Here is a 25,592-nt window from a genome sequence, read left to right on the forward strand (position 1 = left end):
TAAGGCACGTCTGGAGTAAAATTCCTAATTGCCCACCCTAAACGTTATCATTAAGATGTTCTCCAGTACCCTTGCCTGGAAAATCCCATGGATGGAGGAGCCTGGTGGGCTGTAGTCCATGGGGTCGCTAAGAGTTGGACACGACTGAGCGACTTCACTTTCACTTCTCACTTTCATGCTTTGGAGAAGGAAATGGCAACCCACTCCAGTGTTCTTGCCTGGTGAATCCCAGGGACGGGGGAGCCTGGTGGGCTGCCGTCTATGGGGTCGCACAGAGTCGGACACGACTGAAGCGACTTAGTAGCAGCAGCAAGATGTTCTCACCTGCTTCCTAGCTGCCTGCCTGTTAAGTTGCTTCGTTCATGTCCAACTCTGTGCAACCCTATGGACTATAACCTACCAGGCTCCACTGTCCACGGGATTCTCCAAGCAAGAATGCTGAAGTAGGTTGGTTGCCATGCCCTTCGACACGGTATCTTCCTGACCCAAGGATCGAACCTACATCTCTTACTTGTCCTGCACTGGCAGGCAGGTTCTTTACCACTAGTACCACCTCGGAAGCAGAAGTCAGAAAGCAGATCTCAGAGACAGACTTGTCCTGTGCAATCAAGTTGATCCTCCTGAATTGTACTTCTAAGAGTTTAGATTGTGCAGAGGCTGTTTCTTTCTAGAAGATTTTGGTCCCAGGAATAATGACTGAAAAGTAAGTCACAACGAATATGCATTTTATAGATTTGCCTATAATGAACATTCTCTCACTGTGACCAGACCAACCCCACCTTTATTGTTTGAGAAATCATCCACTGTCCATACAGTCTCTTTAGGGACTTATAACTCCTAAGGTACTTCTTTTGTTTATATTTAAATTGCACTTCATTTGAAGCAAACTATACTTTAATAAAGTAAGATTTCAACCATCAAAACAAAAGCTGTAAAATGTTTTCCATAACCAAATGTTCTTTGTTTCTAGATAATTATATGACATTATCTCGTTTAATTGATTTCTTAAGAAGATGTGGAAAACTTGAAGATGTTCCACGATTTTTCTTAATGGCTGAGAAACGTAACTCCAGAGCAAAACTGGAGCCAGGATTTCAGTACTGTAAAGGATTATATCTTTGGTAAATTTGTTAGCAAATAAACTCTATATAATGTTTTTTTTCTCATTGAATTACAAAATTTCTGCATTTTAAAGTGATAGTTTTATTTACTAAATAAATTATAAATGATTTAAAGTTGGTAGTGATTGAAATAAGTAATTCTTTTTCTTTTTAACATCTAACAAGGTATACTGGAGAACCAAATGATGCCCTTCGACATTTTAATAAAGCTCGGAAAGACAGTGACTGGGGCCAAAATGCCCTTTATAATATGATAGAAATCTGTTTGAATCCAGATAATGAAACTGTTGGAGGCGAAGTATTTGAAAATCTGGATGCAGATCTGGGGTGAGTAGTAGTTGACAAGATACACTTTAAAAAAAAAAAAAAAAACACTTGTTAAGGGCAAATAAGCAAGGGTATTTTATAAGGAGAACTAAATTCCAGGAGAGCACTAGTGAAAGTTTAGTGAATAAATCAGCTGGAATAACTCTTCTCTGAAACAAGTATGAAATGCTTATAGGTTTCCTAAATCAGAATAGATGTTATTAAAGACAGCCGCCCAGTTACTCTGTAAAAAATGGGATGAATTGTAGAGTTTGATTACTTAGGAAAAAATTGCCCACATAACAGTAACTTCTAACATGATAGCTATCTGCCAAACCCTGTGCTCTATACTGTATTAACACACTGTCTTATTAATATTTATTCCCTATTACAACATTGTGAAAAAGCTCAGAGCTAACCTGTCTAGTGTGATGGAGTTAGAGTACGGTGGAGGCGAGCTTTAGATTGAGTCCCGCCTGGCCTCAGCCGCCTGCCGCTCGCCTTGTGGTGCAGCCCTGCTCAGGGGTTGTGTTTCTCAGTGTGCGTTTGTTGCTTGCCCTCTCCTCAGAATCGGGGAAGGCAGGAGGGCAGCGTGAGGATGTAAAGGGAATAGAAGAGACAGTTTCTGCCTGTTGCAGAACATGCGATTGACCTGGTAGGCAAGACAGTATCTGAAACCATTCAATCTCCAACAAAACAGAAATGGGTTAAATTGATGTTAAGTGTTGGAGGAATTCATAGAAATCATAGCAGTCGGGGGAAGCTGCATAGAGGAGTGGGAGAAAACAGGACCCAGTTGCTGAGATGTGTTCAGTGACAACTTTGAAGGCCTGGATTATAGAGGCCCACTGAAGGATTTACAGTAAGGGAGAGGCATTTTTATTTTTTGTTTGTTTTAGAAAGGTTAGTGTATCTTGCTGTTGTTATGCAACTAAAGGCTGTCCACATGGAAATCTTCAGCCATGGGTTGAACACACCAAACTCAGAATATAGAACTCAAAAGGGGAGTCACAGCTGGAGTTACAGATTTGGGGGACCAGTGCTGAGTGGGTAGTCGGGACCCCATGAATGACCTGTTTTCAAGTAGAATGCAGTAACGGAAGTCTAAGACCTAAATCTGGGGTGTGCTAACATTCAAGGAGATTGGAGGAGGAAGAGAGGTAAGGAAAGGACAATGACTTTGGTGGAAAGAGAAGGAAAACTGTAATCTTAACAAAAAACAAAGAAGAGGAACTTGGGAGAAGGTTACCAACAGTGTAAAATCTTTTACAGAAGGTAAAAGAAAAGCCTGAGAAGATCAGTGGCTTCAGTGATTATTGAAAGTGAAGTAGCTCAGTCACGTCTGACTCTTTGCAACCTTGTGGACTGTAGCCTACCAGACTCCTCCCTCCATGGGATTCTCCAGGCAAGAATACTGGAGTGGGTTGCCACTTCCTTCTCCAGGAGATCTTCCCGACCCAGGGATCGAACCCTGGTCTCCCGCATTGCAGGCAGACGCTTTAACCTCTGAGCCACCAGGGAAGCCCAGTGATTATTAGGCTTTGAGAATTTAATTTCCTTTTGTTAATTGATTTACTAATACATTATATTCAGGTGTGGGTCAGTATATAAGAAAATTGCTATTGCACAAATTGTTATTGCACTTAAAATGTACAACCTTCTGAAAAATACAGAATTTCTTTGCTTAAAAGTCTAATAGGCAACAGGGAGAAGAGAATTAAGTACACTTTATATGTCTGCAAACTTAGATTCATAATCCTAGGTTTAATATAGATATGTGACCTTTGGAAAATTATTAATATTTTCTCTGTTGGAGCCTTGGTTTTCTCATATATAAAATGGATTCAACATTGATTGAATGAAGTAATATAGTGCTTGGCACATAGTAAGAACTTTAACATAGTTACTCTCTGCTCCCTCCTTTTTAAAAATTAATTTTTTAAAATTGAAGTACAGTTTATTTACAGTATTTTATAGTCTTTTTTTTTTTCATTTTCTGAGCAAATATGCTGTTTGATAATTGGATGATTCTACTTATCCTGAATTCAGTTTTGTATTAGTGAAATGAATACACTTACCACAGGTAGATAGTATCCAGTTTTTGTTTTCAATTTAAAGTGAATAAATGTCTAATGATGTTTGATTGAAGCTATGTTAGTTTTGTTTTTTTTAAACTAACTGTGCTTTAATTTATATTAGAAAAGAATAAGTGACGTTCTTCAATAGGATTAGTTTTAAATTGGTGAGAAAAGTAGAAACCAGTGTACCCTCAAGCTCATTCTAATCTCAATGAATTTTGTTTCATGAGTAGTAGATATTAACAGATTTATTTTTAATTGTATACAGTAATTCAACTGAGAAGCAAGAGTCTGTGCAGTTAGCAGTGAGAACAGCAGAAAAGCTCCTTAAAGAACTAAAACCTCAGACTGTTCAGGGTCAAGTACAACTTCGCATAATGGAAAACTATTGCCTGATGGCCACCAAACAGAAATCTAATGTGGAGCAGGCATTGAATACCTTCACCGAAATAGCAGCATCTGAGGTTAGTAGATTTTCTTTTTCAACTTCACATGTTACCTTTCCTTGCTGTGTTTAGTCGCATAGTTGTGTCCAGCTCTTTGCAACCCCATGAACTGTAGCCTGCCAGGCTCCTCTGTCTGTGGGGATTCTCCAGTCAAGAATACTGCAGTGGGTTGCCATGCCCTCCTCCAGGGGAACCTTCCCAACCCAGGGATCAAACCCAGGTCTTCCACATTGCAGGCAGATTCTTTACCATGTACTCCACCAGTACCTTTCCTTGGTGGTGTAGAAATACGTGTTTTTATTAGTTGTTTATTTTCTGAAGATTGACTTCATTATTTACAATTATTAAAAATTAGGTATACAGTTTGGTATGATTTTCCATCAGGCACCTTTGTTTTCAGAGAAGGCATTGTTACATGCTTATGTGTTATCAGTTCCATTCAGTCGCTCAGTCATGTTCAACTTTTTGTGACCCCATGGACTGCAGCATGCCAAGCCTCCCTGTCCATCACCAACTCCCAGAGTTCACTCAAACTCATGTCCATTGAGTTAGTGATGCCATCCAACCATCTCATCCTCCGTCATCCCCTTTTCCTCCCACCTTCAGTCTTTCCCAGCATCCAGGTCTTTTCAAATGAGTCAGTTCTTCACATCAGGTGGCCAAAGTATTGGAGTTTCAGCTTTAACATCAGTCCTTCCAATGAATATTCAGGACTGATTTCCTTTAGGATGGACTGGTTGGATCTCCTTGCTGTCCAAGGGATTCTCAAGAGTCTTCTCCAACACCACAGTTCAAAAGCATCATTTCTTCAGTGCTCAGCTTTCTTTCTAGTCCAACTCTGACATCCATACATAACTACTGGAAAAGCCATAGCTTTAACTAGACGGACCTTTGTTGGCAAAGTAATGTCTTTGCTTTGTAATATGCTGTCTAGGTTGGTCATAACTTTTCTTCCAAGGAGCAAGAATCTTCTAATTTCGTGGCTGCAGTCACCATCTGAAGTGATTTTGGAGCCCCCAAAAGTAAAGTCAGCCACTGTTTCTCCGTCTATTTGCCATGAAGTGATGGGACTGGATGCCATGATCTTAGTTTTCTTACTGTTGAGTTTTAAACCAACTTTTTCACTCTCCTCTTTCACTTTCATCAAGAGGCTCTTTAGTTCTTCACTTTCTGCCATAAGGGTGGTGTCATCTGCATACCTGAGGTTATTGATATTTCTCCTGGCAATCTTGATTCCAGCTTGTGCTTCATCCAGTCCAGCATTTCTCATGATGTACTCTGCATAGAAGTTAAACAAGCAGGGTGATCAATATACAGCCTTGATGTACTCCTTTCCTGAATGGAACCAGTCTGTTGTTCCATGTCCAGGTCTAACTGTTGCTTCTTGACCTGCATACAGATTTCTCAGGAGGCAGGTCAGGTGGTCTGGTATTCCCATCTCTTTCAGAATTTTCCATAGTTTGTTGTGATCCACATACTCAAAAGCTTTGGCATAGTCAATAAAGCAGATGTTTTTCTGGAACTCTCTTGCTTTTTTGATGATCCAGCCAATGTTGGCAATTTGATCTCTGGTTCCTCTGCCTTTTCTAAATCCAGCTTGAACATCTGGAAGTTCATGGTTCACATACTGTTGAAGCCTGGCTTGGAGAATTTTGAGCATTACTTTACTAGCGTGTGAGATGCGTGCAATTGTGTGGTAGTTTGAGCATTCTTTGGCATTGCCTTTCTTTGGGATTGGAATGAAAACTGACCTTTTCCAGTCCTGTGGCCACTGCTGAGTTTTCCAAATTTGCTGGCATATTGAGTGCAGCACTTTCACAGCATCATCTTTTAGGGTTTGAAATAGCTCTACTGGAATTCCATCACCTCCGCTCACTTTGTTCATAGTGATGCTTTCTAAGGCCCACTTGACTTCACATTGAGGATGTCTGGCTGTAGGTGAGTGATCACACCATCGTGAGTATCTGGGTCATGAAGATCTTTTTTGTATAGTTCTTCTGTGTATTCTTGCCATCTCTTCTTAATATCTTCTTCTTCTGTTAGGTCCATACCATTTCTGTCCTTTATTGTGCTCATCTTTGTATGAAAAGTTCCCTTGGAATCTCTAATTTTCTTGAAGAGATCTCTAGTCTTTCCCATTTTATTGTTTTCTACTATTTCTTTGCATTGATCACTGAAGAAAGGCTTTCTTATCTCTCCTTGCTATTCTTTGAAACTCTGTATTCAAATGTGTTGTTATATTTATTTCTATTACAATGGTGAGTTCTAGAGAAGGCAAATTCTGCAGGAGGGCCAAAATTAATTCCCAAGGGAATGGTTTTATCATCTATGTTATAGGTATAGCCTAGGTTAACCTACTAAGTGAAAATAAATACCTGAGTGCCTTGATATCTCCTTTTCACTTATGTGAACCTGAAATTTTTCCAGCTCTAAGGACTAAATGAGATCAGTACTGACAACTTGTAATTCAGTCATGCAAATACTACTACTATTCTTTAGCAAGACTGTTATCACCCCCTGCAGCAGTAATAATAATATTTAACAATAATGAATTTTATTGTTAGATCAAAGACTCTCTTTTCACCCCATTCAAATCCACTACCCTTGTTACCCTCTGGGCCATCTATTTTCCCTTCTCTCATACAGTGCTCTACTCTCCAGTTACTTGTTATTAAGGAGAGAATCCTAGGTACCCATTCCATCAATGGGGTTCCCTGGTGTCTCAGTGGTAAATAATCCACTTGCCAATGCAGAAGACATGGGTTCAATCCCTGGTTCAGGAAGATGCCCTGGAGAAGGAAATGGCAACCCACTCCCATATTCTTGCCTGGGAAATGTCATGGACAGAGGAGCCTAGTGGGCTATAGTCCATGGGGTCACAAAGAGTCGTACATGACTTAGTGACTAAACAACAGCTCCATCGACAGTTGGTCATAGCTAGTTCTAAGTATACACTAGTTATGTTCTTCCACCGTGAAAGACTGGTAATTTGGGGCCTCTCAGAGGATATACAGAATTTTGCTGTATTTTCTTCTGGTTCAAAGATCACAGTGACAACAATAAACCAAAACCCTTTGCTGACCTTCCCCTGCCTCTGGACCCTGGAGGGCTTTGGAACACCTACAGCTCCTGTTGGTGCTTGGGTGCAGTATCCTTGGTGGCACTTGACCACCACCCTCAGCCCTCCTGGGAACAAAACAGCGAGGCAGCAGCTACACAGGTGCACCCTCATGCCGAGCTTCTGCTGGCACTGAAAGAGTGTTCTCAGGGGTTGTGCTCAGTAGAATTGACTGTGCGGGAGCAGATGGATGACAGCAGCTGATCCAGAAATAGGACTGTCCTATATCTAAGACAATCTGTAAGAACATGATGAAGCACCATTTCAAGTAAGGTGTCATAACTACTGAATGTTGTGAAGTAACGTTCTGCCATGTAAGGTGGTTTTGAACTGTGAGGCTTAAGAGAGAACCCTAAAGGCACTAAGTGACATCACAGCTTTTTCCTAGAAAGACCGTGCCAGTTTTTTTGTTTTGGTGAGACTGCCCCATGTTTTGTCATTCTAAATGTGTGATTAGTAATATTCTGTCCTCAGATCTGTTTGCTGACCACACTGTCCAAAGACTGATGTATGAATTGAAGTTTCATAAGTGAATTTTGTCTTGGCATTTTTCCCTTTTAACTCATAGGCTCTATATATTAAATATAATGAATATTCATTGAGTAACCAGTGGGTGCTAAGCATAGACTCACAAAGAGAAGCCACATATAGTTCCTGTCTTCAAGTTTCTCAAAACCTACCAAAGAAGAGACAAGCATACTGACTGTAATGTAAAGCAAAATCTGTTACATTCTGTTCTAAAGTTGCAAATAAAAGTGCTGTAGGGGACAGTATAAGGAGAGCTGAGAGACCTTTTCTGTGGAGGAAGTTATGATAGAAGAAAAACCAGGATAAACTGCATTTTCACAGGCAGAGATGGAAGAAGTATGTTCTAAGTTAAGGGAAAAATGTGAACAAAGGCAGGGAGGCCGTGAAGCATAGGGTATATCCTCAGCCCTGTGTGACATTCAGATTGATTGAAAAACAGGGATGTGACAGGAAGACATGGGAGGAAAGAGTGGAAGATGCATTAAAGCCAAGCTGAAATGGTCCATTTCCTTTCTTTCCCTCATCTTGAACTCTAAAGGTGCATCATTTATAACAGAGCTACAGTGCCTTTTGTGCTATAAAGTTGTTGCACTTTCAAGTGACAGAGAGAGAGAAGGTGGTACAGATATCCTGAGAGAGAGCATCTTAGGATGTCTGCACCAGAAAAGGTATCATGGGTCCAGTGCAGGGGTTGGAATGCAGGTGTGCAGTATTAAAAACCATTCTTCAGTTCACTCAGGAGTGATCAAGCTGTGAAGAATTGATTAATTCTAATGAAACTCAAGGTATGTAAATTTTAAATCAGGGAGCTCACTTTAAATGTATAGTGTGGGATATTTTTAGTATGTGAATAGATCTGGGCATTTTTTCAGGACCCCTCTCTTTGTGAGCTGTCCTAGGATTTGACAGACAAATACATATTAAGTCTTTATTTATTATACTTTCCTACCTAGCCCACCTGGGATAAGGGTACAGTTCAGTAATTAATAATATCCCACATGTCTTCAAAATCCTTACCAAATTGGTTATATTTGGCATTCAAATAAAACCCTTTCTGTCACTTCTTAATTAGAACAAATTACACATTGGAACTTGAACAGAGTGTCTGAAGAACTATGGAGGTTCATAACATTGTACAGGAGGTGGTAACCAAAACCATCCCAAGAAAAAGAAATGCAACAAGGCAAAATGGTTGCCTGAGGAGGCCTTATAAATAGCTGAGAAAAGAAGAGGAGCAAAAGGCAAAGGAGACAGGAAAATATGCACCCATCTGAATGCAGAGTTCCAAAGAATAGCAGGGAGAGATAAAAGAGTGTTCTTAAGTGAACAATGCAGAGAAATAGAGGAAAACAATAGAATGAGAAAGAATAGAAGCCTCTTCAAAAAGATTAGTCATACCAAGGGAACATTTCATGCAAAGATGGGCACAATAAAGAACAGAAACAGTAAGGACCTAACAGAAGCAGACGAGATTAAGAAGAGCTCGCAGGAATACACAGAAGAACTGTACAGAAAAAGGTCTTAATGACCAAATTAAGGTTATTAAGATAACCACGATTGTGTGGTTACTCACCTAGAGCCAGACATCCCTAGAGTGTGAAGCTAAGTGGGCCTTAGGAAGCATTACTGTGAACGAAGTTAGTGAAGGTGAAGGAATTCCAGCGGAGCTATTTAAAATCCTGAAAGACAATGCTGTTAAAGTGCTGCATCAATATACCAGTTATTTGGAAAACTCAGCAGTGGCCATGGTACTAGAAAAGATCTGTTTTCATTTCAATCCCAAAGAATATTCAAACTACCACAGTTGCACTCATTTCACATGCTAGCAAGGTAATGCTCAAAAACCTTCAAGCTAGGCTTCAACAGTACATGAACTGAGAACTTCCAGATATACAAGCTGAATTTAGAAAAGGCAGAGGAACCAGAGATCAAATTGCCAGCATCCGCTGGATCATAGAAAAAGAGAATTCCAGAAAAACATCTACTTCTGCTTCATTTGACTATGTTAAAGCCTTTGACTGTGTGGGTCACAACAGACTGTGGAAAATTCTTAAAGAGATAGGAATACCACACTACTTTACCTGCCTCCTGAGAATCCTGTATGCAAGACAAAAGCAGCACATGGAACCAGACATGGAACAATGGACTGGTTCAAAATTGGGAAAGGAGTGCACCAAGACTATATATTGTCACCCTGTTTATTTAACTTATATGTAGAGTACATCATGTGAAATACTGGGGTGGATGAAGCACAAGCTAGGATCAAGATTGCCTGGAGAAACAATCTCAGATATACAGATGACCCGCCCTCATGGCAGAAAGTGAAGAGGAACTAAAGAGCCTCTTGATGAAGGTGAAAGAGGACAGTGGCTTAAAAAAAAACCTAGCTTAAAACTCAACATGCAAAAAACTAACATCATGACATCTGGTCCCATCACTTTATGGCAAATAAAAGGGGAAACAATGGAAACGGTGACAGAGTTTATTTTCCTGGGCTCCAAAATCGCTGTGAACCGTGATTGCAGTCATGAAATTAAGATGCTTGCTCTGGAAGAAAAGCTACGACAAACCTAAACAGTGTATTAAAAAGCAGAGACATCACTTTGCTGACAAAGGTCTGTATAATCAAAGCTATGGTTTTTGTACAGATGTGGTCATGTACAGATGTGAGAATTAGACCATAAAGAAGCACCAAAGAATTGGTGCTTTCAAACTGTGCGACTTATGAAGACTCTTTGAGAGTTCCTTGAAGAGCATGGAGATCAAACCAGTCAATCCTAAAGGAAATCAACCCTAAATATTCATTGGAAAGACTGATGCTAAAACTGAAACTCCAGTATTTTGGAGTCAACCATGTCCAGGAAGAATAGAGAGTCCAAGACAGAATATATCCAAGAAGGAACAAACACACCAAGGCACATGATAATCAAACTGACAAAAATTAAAGACAAAGATAAATTATTAAAAGCAACAAGCGAAAAAAGACAAATAACATCCAAGGAAAAACCCATAAGGTTATCAGCCAGTTTCTCAATTGACACCCAGCATAGGAGCACCTCAATATGTAAGCCGAATACTAACACATACAGGGAGAAATTGACAGTAACACAATAATAGTGGGGGACTTTAATACCCCACTTTTACCAACGGACAGATCATCCAAACAGAATATTGATAAGGAAACACAGGCCTTAAAATGATACTTTTCACAAGGTGGACTTAATTGATATTTATAGAGCATTCTATCCAAAAGCAGCAGACTACACATTTTTCTCAAGTGCATGCAGAACATTCTCCAGGATTGAGCTCATGTTGGGCTATAATGCGAGCCTTGGTAAATTTAAGAAAATCAAAATCATATCAAGCATCTTTTCTGATCACAATGCTATGAGATTAGAAATAAATTACAATAAAAAAAAAAAAACTCTTAAGAAACACAAAGAGGTGGTGGATAAACAATATGCTACTAAACAACCACTGGATCACTGGAGAAATCAGAGGAAATGAAAAAAAAAAAAAAAAACTGGAGACAAGTGAAAATGAAAGGACAGTGGTCCAAAACTTAAGGGATGCAGCAAAGCAGTTGTAAGAGGGAAGTTTATACCAATACAGTCTTAACCTCAAACAAGAAAAATCTCAAATAAACAACCTAACCTTTCACCTAAAACAACTAGTGAAAGAAGAAACACAAAACCTAAAGTTAATAAAAGGAGGGAAATCATAAAGATAAGAGCAGAAATAAATGAAATAGAAAAACAACAATTGCAAAATTCGATTAAACTAAAAGCTGGTTCTTTGGAAAGATAAACAAGATTGATAAACCTTTAGCCAGACTCATCAAGAAAAACAGGAAGAGGACTCAAATCAGTAAAATTAGAAATGAAAAAGGAGAAGTTACAGTTGACTCCACAGAAATACCAAGAATTATAAGAGACTACTGTGAATAACTGTATGCCAACAAAATGGATAACCGGGAAGAAATGGACAAATTCTTAGAAAGGTAGTCTCCCTAGACTGAACCAGGAAGAAATAGAAAATGTGAACAGACCAATCACCAGCCCTGAAATTGACACTGTGCTTAAAAACCTCCCAACAAACAAAAATCCAGGACCTGACTGCTTCACAGGTGAATTTAGAGAAGAGTTGACACCTATGCTTCTGAACTGTTCCAAAAAGTCTCAGAGGAAGGAAAACTTCCCAGCTCATTTTATGAAGCCACCATCACCCTGTTAGCAAAACCAAAGATACCACAATAAAAGAAAATTACAAGCCAGTATCACTGATGGACATAGATGTAGAAATTCTCAACAAAATGCTAGCAGTCCATATCCAACAATACATTAAAAGATCATACACCATGATAAGTAGGATTCATCCCAGGGATGCAAGGATTTTTCAACATCTGCAAATCAATCAGTGTGGTACACTATATCATCAAATTGAAGAATAAAAACCATATGATCATCTCAATAGATGCAGAAAAGGCTTTTGACAAAGTTCAGCACCCATTTATGATAAAAAATACTCTCCATAAAGTGGGCATAGAGGGTACATACATCAACATTAAGAAGGCCATATATGACAGACCTACAGCCAGCATCATACTCAGTGATGAAAAGCTGAAAGCATTCCAAGATCAGGACAAGACATGGATGTCCCCTCTCACCACTTTTTTTAAAAAATTGATTAGCTTATTTTAATTGGAGGATAATTAATTTACAATACTGTGATTTTTTTTTGCCATACATCAGCATGAATCAGCCACGGGTGCACATGTGTCTCCCCGATCCTGAACCCCCCCTCCCACCCTCCTCCCCACCCCATCCCTCTGGGTTGTCCCAGAGCACTGACTTTGAGTACCCTGCTTCATGCATCTAACTTCCACTGGTCATCTATTTTACATACGGTAATATACATGTCTTAGTGCTGTTCTCTCAAATCATCCCACCCTCGCCTTCTCCCACATAGTCCAAAAGTCTGTTCTTTACATCTCTCTTTTGCTGTCTTGCATATAGAATCATCATTACCATCTTTCTAAATTCCATATGTATGTGTTAATATACTATATTGATGTTTCTCTTTCTGACCTACTTCACTCTGTATAATGGGTCCAGTTTTATCCACCTCACTGGAACTGACTCAAATGCACTCTTTTTATAGCTGAGTAATACTCCATTGTGTATATGTACCACAACTTGCTTATCCATTCGTCTGCCAATGGACGTCTAGGTTGCTTCCATGTCTTAGCTATTGTAAATAGTGCTGCAGTGAATATTGGGGTACGTGTGTCTCTTTCAATTCTGGTTTCCTCATGTGTATGCCCAGCAGTGGGATTGCTGGGTCGTATGGCAGGTCTATTTCCAGTTTTTTTAAGGAATCTCTACACTGTTCTCCATAGTGGCTGTGAAAAGTGAAGTGAAAGTGAAAGTCACTCAGTCATGTCCAACTCTGTGACCCCATGGACTGTACAGTGCATGGAATTCTCCAGGCCAGAATAATGGAGGGGTAACCTTTCCCTTCTTCAGGGGATCTTCCCAACCCAGGGATCAAACCCAAGTCTCCCACATTGCAGGCAGATTCTTTAGCAGCTGAGCCACGAGGGAAGCCCAAGAATACTGGAGTGGGTAGCCTACCCCTTCTCCAGTGAATCTTCCTGACCCAGGAATCGAACCGAAGTCTCCTGCATTGCCGGCAGATTCTTTACCAACTGAGCTATCAGGGAAGCCCATACCAGCTTGCATTCCCACCAACACTGTAAGAGGGTTCCCTTTTCTCCACACCCTCGCCATTATTTATTGTTTGTAGACTTTTTGGTGGCAGTCATTCTGACTGGCATGAGATGATGCCTCATTGTGGTTTTGATTTGCATTTCTCTAATAATGAGTAATGTTGAGCATCTTTTCATGTGTTTATTAGCCATCTGTATGTCTTGTTTGGAGAAATGTCTGTTTAGTTCTTCGGCCCACTTTTTGATTGGGTTGATTCATTTTTCTGGTATTGAGCTGCATCACCATTTTTATTCAACATAGTTTTGGAAGTTCTAACCACAGCAATCAGAGAAGAAAAAGAAGTAAAGGTAATCCAGATTGGAAAAGAAGAAGTTAAACTGTCACTATTTGCAGATGACATGATACTATACACAGAAGACCCTAAAGATGCTACTAGAACTAGAACTCATCAATGAATTTGGTAAAGTTGCAGGTTACAAAATTAATACACAGAAATCTGTTGCATTTCTATACACTAACGATGAAAGAGCAGAAAGAGAAATTCAAGAAGCAATTACATTTACCATTAGATCAAAAAGAATAAAATATCTAGAAATAAGCCTACCTAAGGAGACAAAGGATGAGATGGTTGGATGGCATCACCAACTCAATGGACGTGGGTTTGGGTAGACTCCAGCAGTTGGTGATAGACAGGGTGGCCTGCCGTGCTGCGGTTCATGGGGTTGCAGAGTCAGATATGACTAAGCGACTGAACTGATGATGAAGGAGACAAAAGACCTGTACTCTAAAACCTAGAAGATGCTGATGAAATAAATCAAAAAAGACATAAACAGATGGAAAGATATACCATGTTCATGGATTAGAAGAATCAGATCAGTTGCTCAGTCATGTCCGACTCTTTGCAACCCCACGAATCGCAGCACGCCAGGCCTCCCTGTCCATCACCAACTCCCGGAGTTCACTGAGACTCACGTCCATCGAGTCAGTGATGCCATCCAGCCATCTCATCCTCTGTCATCCCCTTCTCCTCCTGCCCCCAATCCCTCCCAGCATCAGAGTCTTTTCCAATGAGTCAACTCTTCGCATGAGGTGGCCAAAGTACTGGAGTTTCAGCTTTAGCATCATTCCTTCCAAAGAAACCCCAGGGCTGATCTCCTTCAGAATGGACTGGTTGGATCTCCTTGCAGTCCAAGGGACTCTCAAGAGTCTTCTCCAACACCACAGTTCAAAAGCATCAATTCTTCAGCGCTCAGCCTTCTTCACAGTCCAACTCTCACATCCATACATGACCACAGGAAAAACCATAGCCTTGACTAGACGGACCTTTGTTGACAAAGTAACGTCTCTGCTTTTGAATATGCTATTTAGGTTGGTCATAACTTTCCTTCCAAGGAGTAAGCGTCTTTTAATTTCATGGCTGCAGTCACCATCTGTAGTGATTTTGGAGCCCAGAAAAATAAAGTCTGACACTGTTTCCACTGTTTCCCCATCTATTTCCCATGAAGTGATGGGACCGGATGCCATGATCTTCGTTTTCTGAATGTTGAGCTATAAGCCAACTTTTTCACTCTCCACTTTCACTTTCATCAAGAGGCCTTTTAGTTCTTCTTCACTTTCTGCCATAAGGGTGATGTCATCTGCATATCTGAGGTTATTGATATTTCTCCTGGCAATCTTGATTCCAGCTGTGCTTCCTCCAGCCCAGCATTTCTCATGATGTACTCTGCATATAAGTTAAATAAGCAGGGTGACAATATACAGCCTGGACATACTCCTTTTCCTATTTGGAACCAGTCTGTTGTTCCATGTCCAGGTCTAACTGTTGCTTCTTGACCTGCATACAGATTTCTCAAGAGGCAGATCAGGTGGTCTGGCATTCCCATCTCTTTCAGAATTTTCCACAGTTTATTGTGATCCACACAGTCAAAGGCTTTGGCATAGTCAATAAGCAGAAATAGATGTTTTTCTGGAACTCTCTTGCTTTTTCCATGATACAGCGGATGTTGGCAATTTGCTCTCTGGTTCCTCTGCCTTTTCTAAAATCAGCTTGAACATCTGGAAGTTCACAGTTCACATATTGCTGAAGCCTGGCTTGGAGAATTTTGAGCATTATTTTACTAGCGTGTGAGATGAGTGCAATTGTGTGGTAGTTTGAGCATTCTTTGGCATTGCCTTTCTTTGGGATTGGAATGAAAACTGACCTTTTCCAGTCCTGTGACCACTGCTGAGTTTTCCAAATTTGCTGGCATATTGAGTGCAGCACTTTCACAGCATCATCTTTCAGGATTTGGAATAGCTCAACTGGAATTCTATCACCTCCACTAGCAATATTGTCAAAATGACTATGCTACCCAAGGGAATCAACAGAGTCAATGCAAACCCTATCAAATTACCAATGCTATTTTTCACAGAAATAGAACAAAAAAGTCTTAAAATTTGTATGGAGACACAAAAGACCCCAAATATTCAAAGCAATCTTGAGAAAGAATAACAGCTAGAGGAATCAGGCATCCTGACTTCAGACTAATACAAAGCTACAGTCATCAAAACAGTATGGTACTGGCAGAGAAATAGAAGTATAGATCAATGGAACAGCATACCAAAAAAACAGAAATAAGCCTATGCACCTGTAGTTAATCAATCTGTAACAAAGGAGGCAAAACTACACGATGTCAGAAAGATAGTCTTTTCCACAAATGGTGCTAGGAAAACTGGACAGCCACATGTTAAAAAAAAAAAAAAATGAAATTAGATTATTCCTTAACTCCATACACAAAAATAAGTCATAAATGGATTAAAGACCTAAATGTTGGACTGGACATTTTAAATCTATTAGAGGAAAGCATAGGTAGAATACTCTCTGACATAAATCACAGCAATATCTTTTTCAGTCCATCCCCCAGAATAATGGAAGTAAAAGAAAAAATAAGTGGGACCTACTTGAAAGCTTTTGTGTAACAAAGGAAACAATAAAGAAAATGAAGACAGCCCACAGATTGGGAGAAAATATTTGCAAATGATGTGACTGATGAGGGATTAGTCTCAAATTTATAAACAGCTTATGACACTTAATAGCATCAAAGCAAACAACCCACTTAAAGAATGGGCCAAAGACTTGAATAGACATTTCTCTAAAGAGTATATCCAGTTGGCTAATAGGCACATGAAAAGATGTTCAACATTGTTAGTTATTAGAGAAATGCAAATCAAAACTACAGTGAGATATCACCTCACACTGGTCAGAATGGCTGTCATCAAAAAATTCACAAATGCTGGAGAGCGTGTGGAGAGAAGGGAACCCTCCTGCACTGTTGGTGGGAATGTAAATTGGTACACCCACTATGGAGAACAGTATGGAGGTTCCTTAAAAAACTAAAAACAGCTACTATATGACCCTGCAATCCTATTCCTGAGCATATATCTAGAGAAAAACATGGCCCCAAAAGATACATGCACCCCAGTGTGTTTTGCAGCACTGTTTACAATAGCCAGGACATGGAAACAACCTAAATATCTGTTGAGAGAAGAACGGATAAAGAAGATGTGGTACATATATGCAATGGAATATTACTCAGCAGTTAAAAAGAATGAAATAAGGCCATTTACAACAACATGGATGGACCTAGAGAGTGTTGTACTGAGTACAGTAAATCAGACAGAAAAGAAGAAACATCACATGACATCCGTTATATCTGGAATCTAAAAAGTAATGATACAAATGATCTTACCAAACAGAGACTCACAGATTAGAAATGAACTCATGGTTGCAGGAGGGGGAAGTGATAGTTAAGGACTTTGGGAAGGTCATGTACACTCTGCTATATTTAAAATGGATAACCAACAAAAGCCTATTGTATAGCACATGGAACTCTGCTCAATGTTATGTGCCAGCCTGGATGGGAAAGGGGTTTGGGGAAGAATGTACTTAATTGCTCAGTCATGTCCGACTCTTTGCAACCCCATGGACTGAAGCCTGCCAGGCTTCTCTGTCCATGGGGATTTTCCAGGCCAGAAAATTGGAGTAGGTTGCCATGCCTTCCTCCAGGGGATCTTCCCAACCCAGGGATCAAACCCAGGTCTCCCGCATTGGAGGCAGATTCTTTACCATCAGAGCCACCAGGAAAGCCCAAGAATACTGGAGTGGGTAGTCTGTCCCTTCTCCAGGAGATCTTCCTGACCCAGGAATTAAACCAGTGTCTCCTGTGTTACAGGTGGATTCTTTAGCAGCTGAGCTATGGATATACGTATATGTATGGCTAAGTCCCTTCCCTGTTCACCTAAAACTATCACAACATTGTTAGTCGGCTATACCCAATACAAAATGTTTGTGGTGTTAAAAAATAATAATAATGAAAATTTTTTTTAAGTTAAAGGGAAAAAAAAAAAGAACTGGTGAATTTGTGCACACACATACAAAAAAAATCATCATAATCCCTCTGCTGAAATTAAGAAGCACTTTAGCTTTATCAGATACATACTTATTATTGCTTTGGTATGTTAATTTTCTGAATAGATGGCAAGTGCGAATTCTCCAGGCAAGAGCACTGGAGTGGATCGCCATTTCCTTCTCCAGGTGATCTTCCCAACCCAGGGATTGAACCCGGGTCTTCTGCACTGCAGGCAGATTCTTTACCAACTGAGCCACTAGGGAAGCCCCTCTCCATTTTATAACAGTTTTTATTAGCTTGTTGATTTCACAGAGTGACATTTTCTAACTTTGAACTCTGTCTTTAAAAAGATAACATCTCTCTTATAGTCACTATTAAGGATCTGCAGAGTCCAAATCTAAAGGCATCTTTTAAGGCATGAGTTTATTTCATATAATTTCCAAGTAATTAATTCATTGCATGCCTTAATAACATTTCACTGGTCACACTTTATTGGAAGAAAAGGCTTTTGAATAAAATGAAAAGGGATAGGGAAAGAAGCAACAGAAGTCAGTCTAGATAAGGAATATCATTTGCAGGTATGTCATTCTGTTGATTATCTGATTTACAGGTGAAATAACTAAGGAACCAGAATGATAAATGTGCAATTAGGACTACATTCAGATAGAATTTTATCTTTTTCTATTTCTGTACAAAACCAAAACAGTCAATCCCATTAAAGATCAAGTTGTCCTTATTGCCTGGAATTGTGTGGTTATGGCACTTGCCTTCTTGCTGAATTCCCTTGACCAGATGGTTCTTCCTGGCAGCTTGAGGTTAGTTGATGTGCTAAATAATGACCATATCACAGGATTTAAGTGAAGCCAGAGACAGAATCCACAGGCCAGTCCGTATATTATGTGGCACTTGCTACTTTCCATGTGTTTCCCTTTGAAACATGAGACATTTTATGTTTGTGTATCTGGGGGTCTAAATGTTTGTTTTCTTACAGAAGGATCATGTTCCAGCACTTTTGGGAATGGCAACAGCTCATATGATCTTGAAACAAACTCCCCGGGCCCGAAATCAGCTGAAGCGGATTGCAAAAATGAACTGGAATCCTATTGATGCTGAGGACTTTGAGAGGAGTTGGCTGCTGCTTGCTGATATTTATATTCAGTCAGCAAAATACGACATGGCCGAGGAACTGATAAAACGGTGCCTGCGGCATAACAAGGTAGGTGCTGTGCTGTGCTTCAGTTCAGTTCAGTCGCTCAGTCGTGTCCCACTCTTTGCAACCCCATGAATCATAGCACGCCAGCTGTGTTCAACTCTTTGCGACCCTATGGACTGTAGCCTGCCAGGCTCCTCTGTCCATGGGGATCTCCACACAAGAATACTGGAGTGGGTTACCATGCCCTCCTCCAGGGGATCTTCCCAACCCAGGGATCGAACCCAGGTCTCCTGCATTGTAAGCAGATTCTTGACTGTCTGAGCCACCAAGGAAGCCCAAGAATACTCGAGTGGGTAGCCTGTCCCTTCTCCAGGGGATCTTCCTGACCCAGGAATCGAACCAGAGTCTCCTGAATTGCAGGCAAATTTTTTACCAGCTGAGCTACCAGGGAAGCCCATGGGGTGGGAGACTGAGGAGGAAAGAATGATTGTTAGCCTTGGTTGTATAAACATTCTATAATAGGCTTCAGAGTGTATTGGTCCATTTCTAGGGATTTCTCTGTTTTTGGAAAATTAAATGTTTATTTCTACCACAATCAGGATATAAACATTAATAATAAAAAAGCTATTTGCCCTTGAAAATAAAATAAAGATGTATGCAGTTTCAAGTTTCAGCTGTGGTTTGCCCTACTTATCAAAAGTGTTTGGGAATGTCAAGCATTTGCCTGTGATTATCCATCTCATCCCAGAACTAATGAAAATTGCAGAAGAACATTAATTGCAGACGCCTGTCCCTCCTATTAAATACTCCTGATGAATTTACTGCAGCTGCATGTTGTTTTCACATTATTAGAATACACTCTGCATAATATATTTTATGGGGGGAAGTCTTTTCAGCATTTCATTTGATTTAATAAAATGTCCTTATCATGAGGTATAAAATTGCAAATCTTGACATCCTTAGAATTTAAGACTCTTTACTAACAGTGCATTTTGGTGTTTAATAGCCCCCAAAAGGATGTCTTTTTATGACCTTTTTAAAGTTAAGAATGTTCCTATTTACTGAGAAATAATTGTGCTCAACTTAGAAACTTAAGGGTATTTATCTTTATGGATTCTTATCAGTTACTTCAAAATCTTAATCACAGTAAATCTATGTTTTATTCTCTTTGAGCCAATTAGAATTCAAAATGGATCATTTGTTTTTTAAAGAGAAATCATGATCACCTAATACTATTAAGTTACTTTTTTAGGGACTTGAAAACTGAAAGATTTAAGACATTTATCAACTTATGGTTTGTACAGGTGATTTAATTTACATTGGCCTTAAGAAAACACAATACTTATTAAGAGACTTTAAAAAATCTAAAGTGCCAAATAACTGACCTCTGTAAGTAAGATTTCATGGGAATTAAGATTTCAATACAGATAGAATTTCAATTTGCCAGAACTCAGACAGCAGTACACTGCGTGGTTGAACATGATGGCTGGTTTAGAGGTTAAACATGATGGTTATTTAGGCATGTTCATATGGGAAGCATGAGATTCAGGAACTGGAGCTTAGAAACTTTAAATTATGTAATTTAAAAATGGAGATCATCCAGATCTGGGGCAGGAAATGTACAAGATGCCACTAGGCCATCCTGTCATACCAGATGGCAAGGAAACTATCAGAGATGATTGGAGTCATGTCAGGGACTCAAGAGCCATCTTGAGGACATTCCCACAAGCCAAAGTTGACACACTTCAGGCATCAATAATGACTGCATTGAATACCACACCAAATATGTTTAAATCCATGAGTTTACAAAGATATAAAAAAGAAAAGAAAAAAAACCTAATTGGTCACCATTGAAATATGCTAATAAAATGTTATTTCTAAAGCTGGCAATAAAGGGAAAGAATTAAGTATCTCTCCTGCCTTTTCTGTGTGAATAATACTGCTGGGAAATGAAATGATGGAAAAGGAGATGTTTCTCATTATAGATGTTGTCCAGATAATGAAGAAATGAGGAAAGAATGATAGAATGTCACTATTTTCCAACCATTATGAATTAATAAATGGGTATAACATCACAAGACATTATGTGCCTCCTGAATGAAGAACACGCTATCTGACAGTCAGACTGGGGGTGAGACAAGTGAAACACTCACTCTGGGTCCAAACTTTAAAGGGACACTAAATGTAATTATCTTAAGTGATCCTGCTGTAACAAAGTGTCAGAGACTGGGTGGCTTATAAACAACAGAAGTTTCTTCTCACAGTTTTGTTAACAGATGCTGGAGTCTACAACCAGGGTGCCAGCTTGATTGGGTTCTGGTGATGGCCCACTTGCCTGTTGCAGACTGCTGAGTTCTCATTGTGTCCTCACAGGGCAGAAAAGAGAGTAGGAGAGCTCTCTGGGCTCCCTCTTATAAGGGCACTAATTCCATTCAGGAGGGCTCCACCCAAATGACCCTCCCCAAAGCCTCACTTCCTAATACCATCACATTGGATGTTAGGATTTCAGCATATAAATTTAGGGGGACATAAACACTCTGTACATCACAGTAATCAAGATGAATGATATTTAATGCAATTTTTTTTAATAAAAAAAAAGTATCAAAATGTGAAACAGGATCTTACAGTGCTGTGCTGAGCTATATTGAAGCCTTAAGCAAAAGGCTAAACGTGTATGTACCCTGATCACGTTTATATTTTTTAATGTTTAATAGTTTTCATGAAAATATTAGTGGTGTATCTTCTTGAATTAAAGGAAAGTAAAATTCCACTAAATAGAAAAATAACATATAACATAAAAATAACAAACAACATGAGTTTTAATACACCTACTTTTCTGTTTTTCAAAATTTTTTAAATTAACATTCTGGGGAAAAAATAGCAATTATACATGTACCTAAAAACATGTATACAGCATTGTGCATTTTTGCTCTTTCCTGAGGAGCAGTGTGGCTTGGCAGAGCAGCGATCTATGAAGTAAGTAGCTTCATCTCTTTCCCTCAAATCAAAATCAGATCCAAACCTCTAGATCTAATACAATTTCCAGGAAATATCAATGACATAGGAATGTATTATATAACTACCACAAGGATTCACTCAGCTAAATCTGGGCTGTGAGAAACTCTAGGATAAACATTCATATTTTTCCTACATTTAATTGCAAGGAAAGAGAGAGAGAGGAAACCTGTAGATCAAAAGGAAGCTTAGGGACATTTCAAATCAGTCACAGTGTGTGGGCCTTATTTAGTTCCTCATCCTGACAAGCAAACAAAGAAATTATGTTAAGACTATTTGAAATTTGAATAGTGACTATAAATTTTGGTAATGTCAAAGAGTTGTTATATTTTAGGTATGATAATTTGTGGTTATGATTAAAGAAAGTCCTTATTTTAAAGAGTATACTAAAGTATTTTGTTACAGTATCTGAGGACTTTTTATCTGACAATACAGAGGGACAAATATGGGGTAGAAGTGAGACAGTATTAGGCGTTAATTGTTAAAGAAATGGATTCATGGGGTCCACTATACTGTTATTTCTATCTCTGTTAAAATTATTGGTAATAAAAAGTGTTAAGTATATGTATAAAACATGTCCTTGCCTCTCACCCAAAAATCCTGATTCTGTAGGTTTGGAATAGGGGCTTGGCATCAGAATCTTTTTAAGTCCCATAGATGATGTGATTGCATAGCCAAGATTGAAAACCATTGTTTTATGGGCCATTTAAATAAGTTAATATGATTGACCTCTATAGTCATAAGCACTCCATAAAATCTTAGTGATATCAAGCTTAATCTATTGATACATCTTGTATTTATTTTTAGTCATGCTGCAAAGCTTATGAATATATGGGCTACATTATGGAAAAAGAGCAAGCATACATGGACGCTGCCTTAAACTATGAGATAGCATGGAAACATGGCAACCAGACAAACCCAGCAGTAGGTGAGTTTAACATTTGAACAGTAGGTTTTCACCGGAAACATGGATTTTGTGTGTAAACCTTCATTTAAATGAATTTGATTTTCTTGTTAAGGACAAAATATACATTAACAGCCAACATCCTTTGTCATTCCTGAGAAATAAATTTTACATTCCTAATAGATTATTAGCTACTAACTTATTAGGTATAGTTTGCTGAGATTCAAACTTGACCTCAGTTGCTTTAGAGGACATCTAATCTAATTCTGCCCCTTTGTCTCCCTTCACCCTGTAATTGAAAAATGTAATACTGTGGAAGAAAGTGTTCATTGTGAAAGAAGTGAGAAAAACATTGCATTAAATCAAATTCTGCTGGTTGCTTTACTGCAGAACTTCTCAAAGACTCTAAGCCCTAATATGCATTGTGCTGGATATCCCATAGAGAACATGTTTCCCACGATAAGTTGACTACAGAACTTTTTTTTTTCCCCTGAGCATCTGGAAACATCATCCTGTCCCAATGGTAGACTTTTGGTTTGAGGAAGGCTAGTCGCCAAGGTCCCTAACAGATGGGCGGCACCTGGAATATACTTAGTGACCACTGACAGCCACGTTGTGAGGGAGCTCACCCCCAGGCTTCTCTTTGTGTTGAGCTGAAGTCAGCTTCACTGACATTGCCCTGTCTGTTCTCTGGAGCAACCTGCAGAGCTCTTCCCTGCTTATACATAATGGCCTTCAATTGCAAACTCTGTCATGTCTCTCCTCAGTTTCTCTCCAGACTCTTCTCAGGCACTTCTTCATTCTTCCTAAGACTTGCTTTCAAGTCTTTCGCCCTCCTTGCTGTCTCCTGGAAACTCTCAAATAGCATTTCCCAAACTTGCTTTGGAATACTGGGTGAGATACTGATAGTTAGTCCTTTAAAAAAGCGAGTTGGAAAAAAAAAGAGAGTTGACCGTGAAGAGATTAGATTTCATGGCCAAATAAGTTTGGAAAAGGCCATATTTGGCTATGTCCCTCCTATGTTTTACTAGAAGTGAAAAAATTGTTAAGTGTGATTTAAGAACGAATTGTATGTATAATGAAGCTTTTTTTTAATGAGGCATTGAGTAGTTGATAATTCAACTCAAGATGACATCTGTCTTTTTAGCATCTGTGTCATGGTAATGTCTCAGATTTAATCTACAGTCAGATAGGTCATCTTTAAACTTACTGCTGTCAGTTCAGGACTTCCCCTACTTTCTCTTGGGTCTGTTACTTTACTAGACTTGTTCAGAGCACAGAAACTAATTTGTAGATAGTATTTTTCCTTCTCAGGTTTTGTTCATGTTACAAATAAAGTCAACTTGTAATATGAAAATTCCTTAAAATCTTTAAAATATATGTAATTCCGATGCTTTATTCCCCAGAAGGAATGCAATTAGAAGTCTAGTTATTTAAATATTCTGTTCCTTCAAAGACCAGCAAATAGAGTCCAGGTCACTCGTTCTTTCATTGTGTTCTCTTTGAACTTTATAGGTGGTTTTATCAGCTCCTCTGACCTCTCTTTAAAATCATTTCTCTGTAAAGACATTTCTCTGAGGCTCTCAATTAATTCTTACAGTTTCTTTTTTAAGATTATCATTGCATCCAATACTCCCAGCCTTTCTGGCCAAGTTCATGATGCATTTTTTTTTCATTTGTCAGGAAATCCTAAAAATCATAGTTGTGTTCTTTGCATAGAATTCAAGCTTGAGCACCGTCACTGTGAAAGACACCAGGAGCTGAGATCCACTGTGAGGAGAACACAGTCGTGTTTCTCTCCTCACAGTCGTTCCCAGGTTATGTGACAGTCACTAGGCTGTTTACACTGTTTGTGTTTTTGTTTTCTTGCTTTCACGAGCTCAGGCTCTCTCCCCATTTTTTTTTTCCCTGATTACACAAAGAGTTGAATTCTTAGAAGCTTGACAGGTGTAATGAAACTGGTACACATGTTCTTTGCCATGTGTAGCTCTTCATTTCCTCTCTAAAGGCTTTTTGGAAGGAAATGATCTATCAAGTTTGTTTCAATATGACAACTTTGTGCTTCTAATTTAGTTAAGAAAACAAAACAAAACATTAGTATTTGTGTGGTACTCTGAAATTTTTTAAAGCATTTCACAAGTATTTCATTTGATCTTTAAATTTATATTAAGAGATAGCAGGATTATTTTCCCCATTTTTGGATGCAGAAACTTGAAATTGACAGCTAATGGTGAATTGCTTAAGGGCTCAAAGCTAGTCAGGAAGCCGGAAACCGAAAGTTATGTCCAGGTTTTTTTGGCTCTAGTTTCCATATTTGGCATGACATCTTTAAGTTGTTTTCCTTTTTAAATGTCACAAACTATTTATTATTCTGTTTTATAATTCCTTTCTAATGATATCAAGTTTACCTCTCTGATACTGTTTTCATCTTGGACATTTCTAATTGTGTGTGTGTTTGTGTGTGTGAATTGAATACTGTGAATTTTAGATAATTTCTGTTCCTTCCTTCTTGCTACCATGATTGCATTAAGCCAATAATTCTTTTAAAACATTGTTTTGAAATTCTAAAAATTTTCTTCAAGGGCTCTTTGATTAAAGTCCAAGAGCAGCATTCAGATTTCCTTTTCATATTTTTAAGTGGTAAAGCAAAATATATTATTAGTTACATATTATTTTACATTGTGTTATATCTTATTTATTGAATCTACTTTTTCATCTCCTTAGTTTGCTTACTACTAAAGAAACTAAGGAGATGAAATTGGCATTCTTATTATAGAACAACAATTATTTAAGAATGTATTAAAAC

The 25,592-nt window shown here is 38.8% G+C and overlaps 1 protein-coding gene across 4 annotated transcripts in view; it reads left to right on the top strand.

Moving 5' to 3' along the window:
* TTC21B (tetratricopeptide repeat domain 21B) overlaps positions 1 to 25,592 on the top strand; it is a 96,060-nt gene that overhangs the window by 67,340 nt on the left and 3,128 nt on the right. For all 4 annotated transcript variants that reach the window (XM_055572380.1, XM_055572382.1, XM_055572379.1 and 1 more), the window contains exons 23-27: positions 971 to 1,121; positions 1,287 to 1,448; positions 3,774 to 3,969; positions 18,706 to 18,930; positions 22,690 to 22,810. In XM_055572380.1, the coding sequence (XP_055428355.1) occupies positions 971 to 1,121; positions 1,287 to 1,448; positions 3,774 to 3,969; positions 18,706 to 18,930; positions 22,690 to 22,810 (855 nt within the window). The remainder of the gene's footprint in view (positions 1 to 970; positions 1,122 to 1,286; positions 1,449 to 3,773; positions 3,970 to 18,705; positions 18,931 to 22,689; positions 22,811 to 25,592) is intronic.

This window comes from Bubalus kerabau, chromosome 3 (assembly GCF_029407905.1).
Source record: "Bubalus kerabau isolate K-KA32 ecotype Philippines breed swamp buffalo chromosome 3, PCC_UOA_SB_1v2, whole genome shotgun sequence".
Classification (NCBI taxonomy): domain Eukaryota; kingdom Metazoa; phylum Chordata; class Mammalia; order Artiodactyla; family Bovidae; genus Bubalus; species Bubalus kerabau.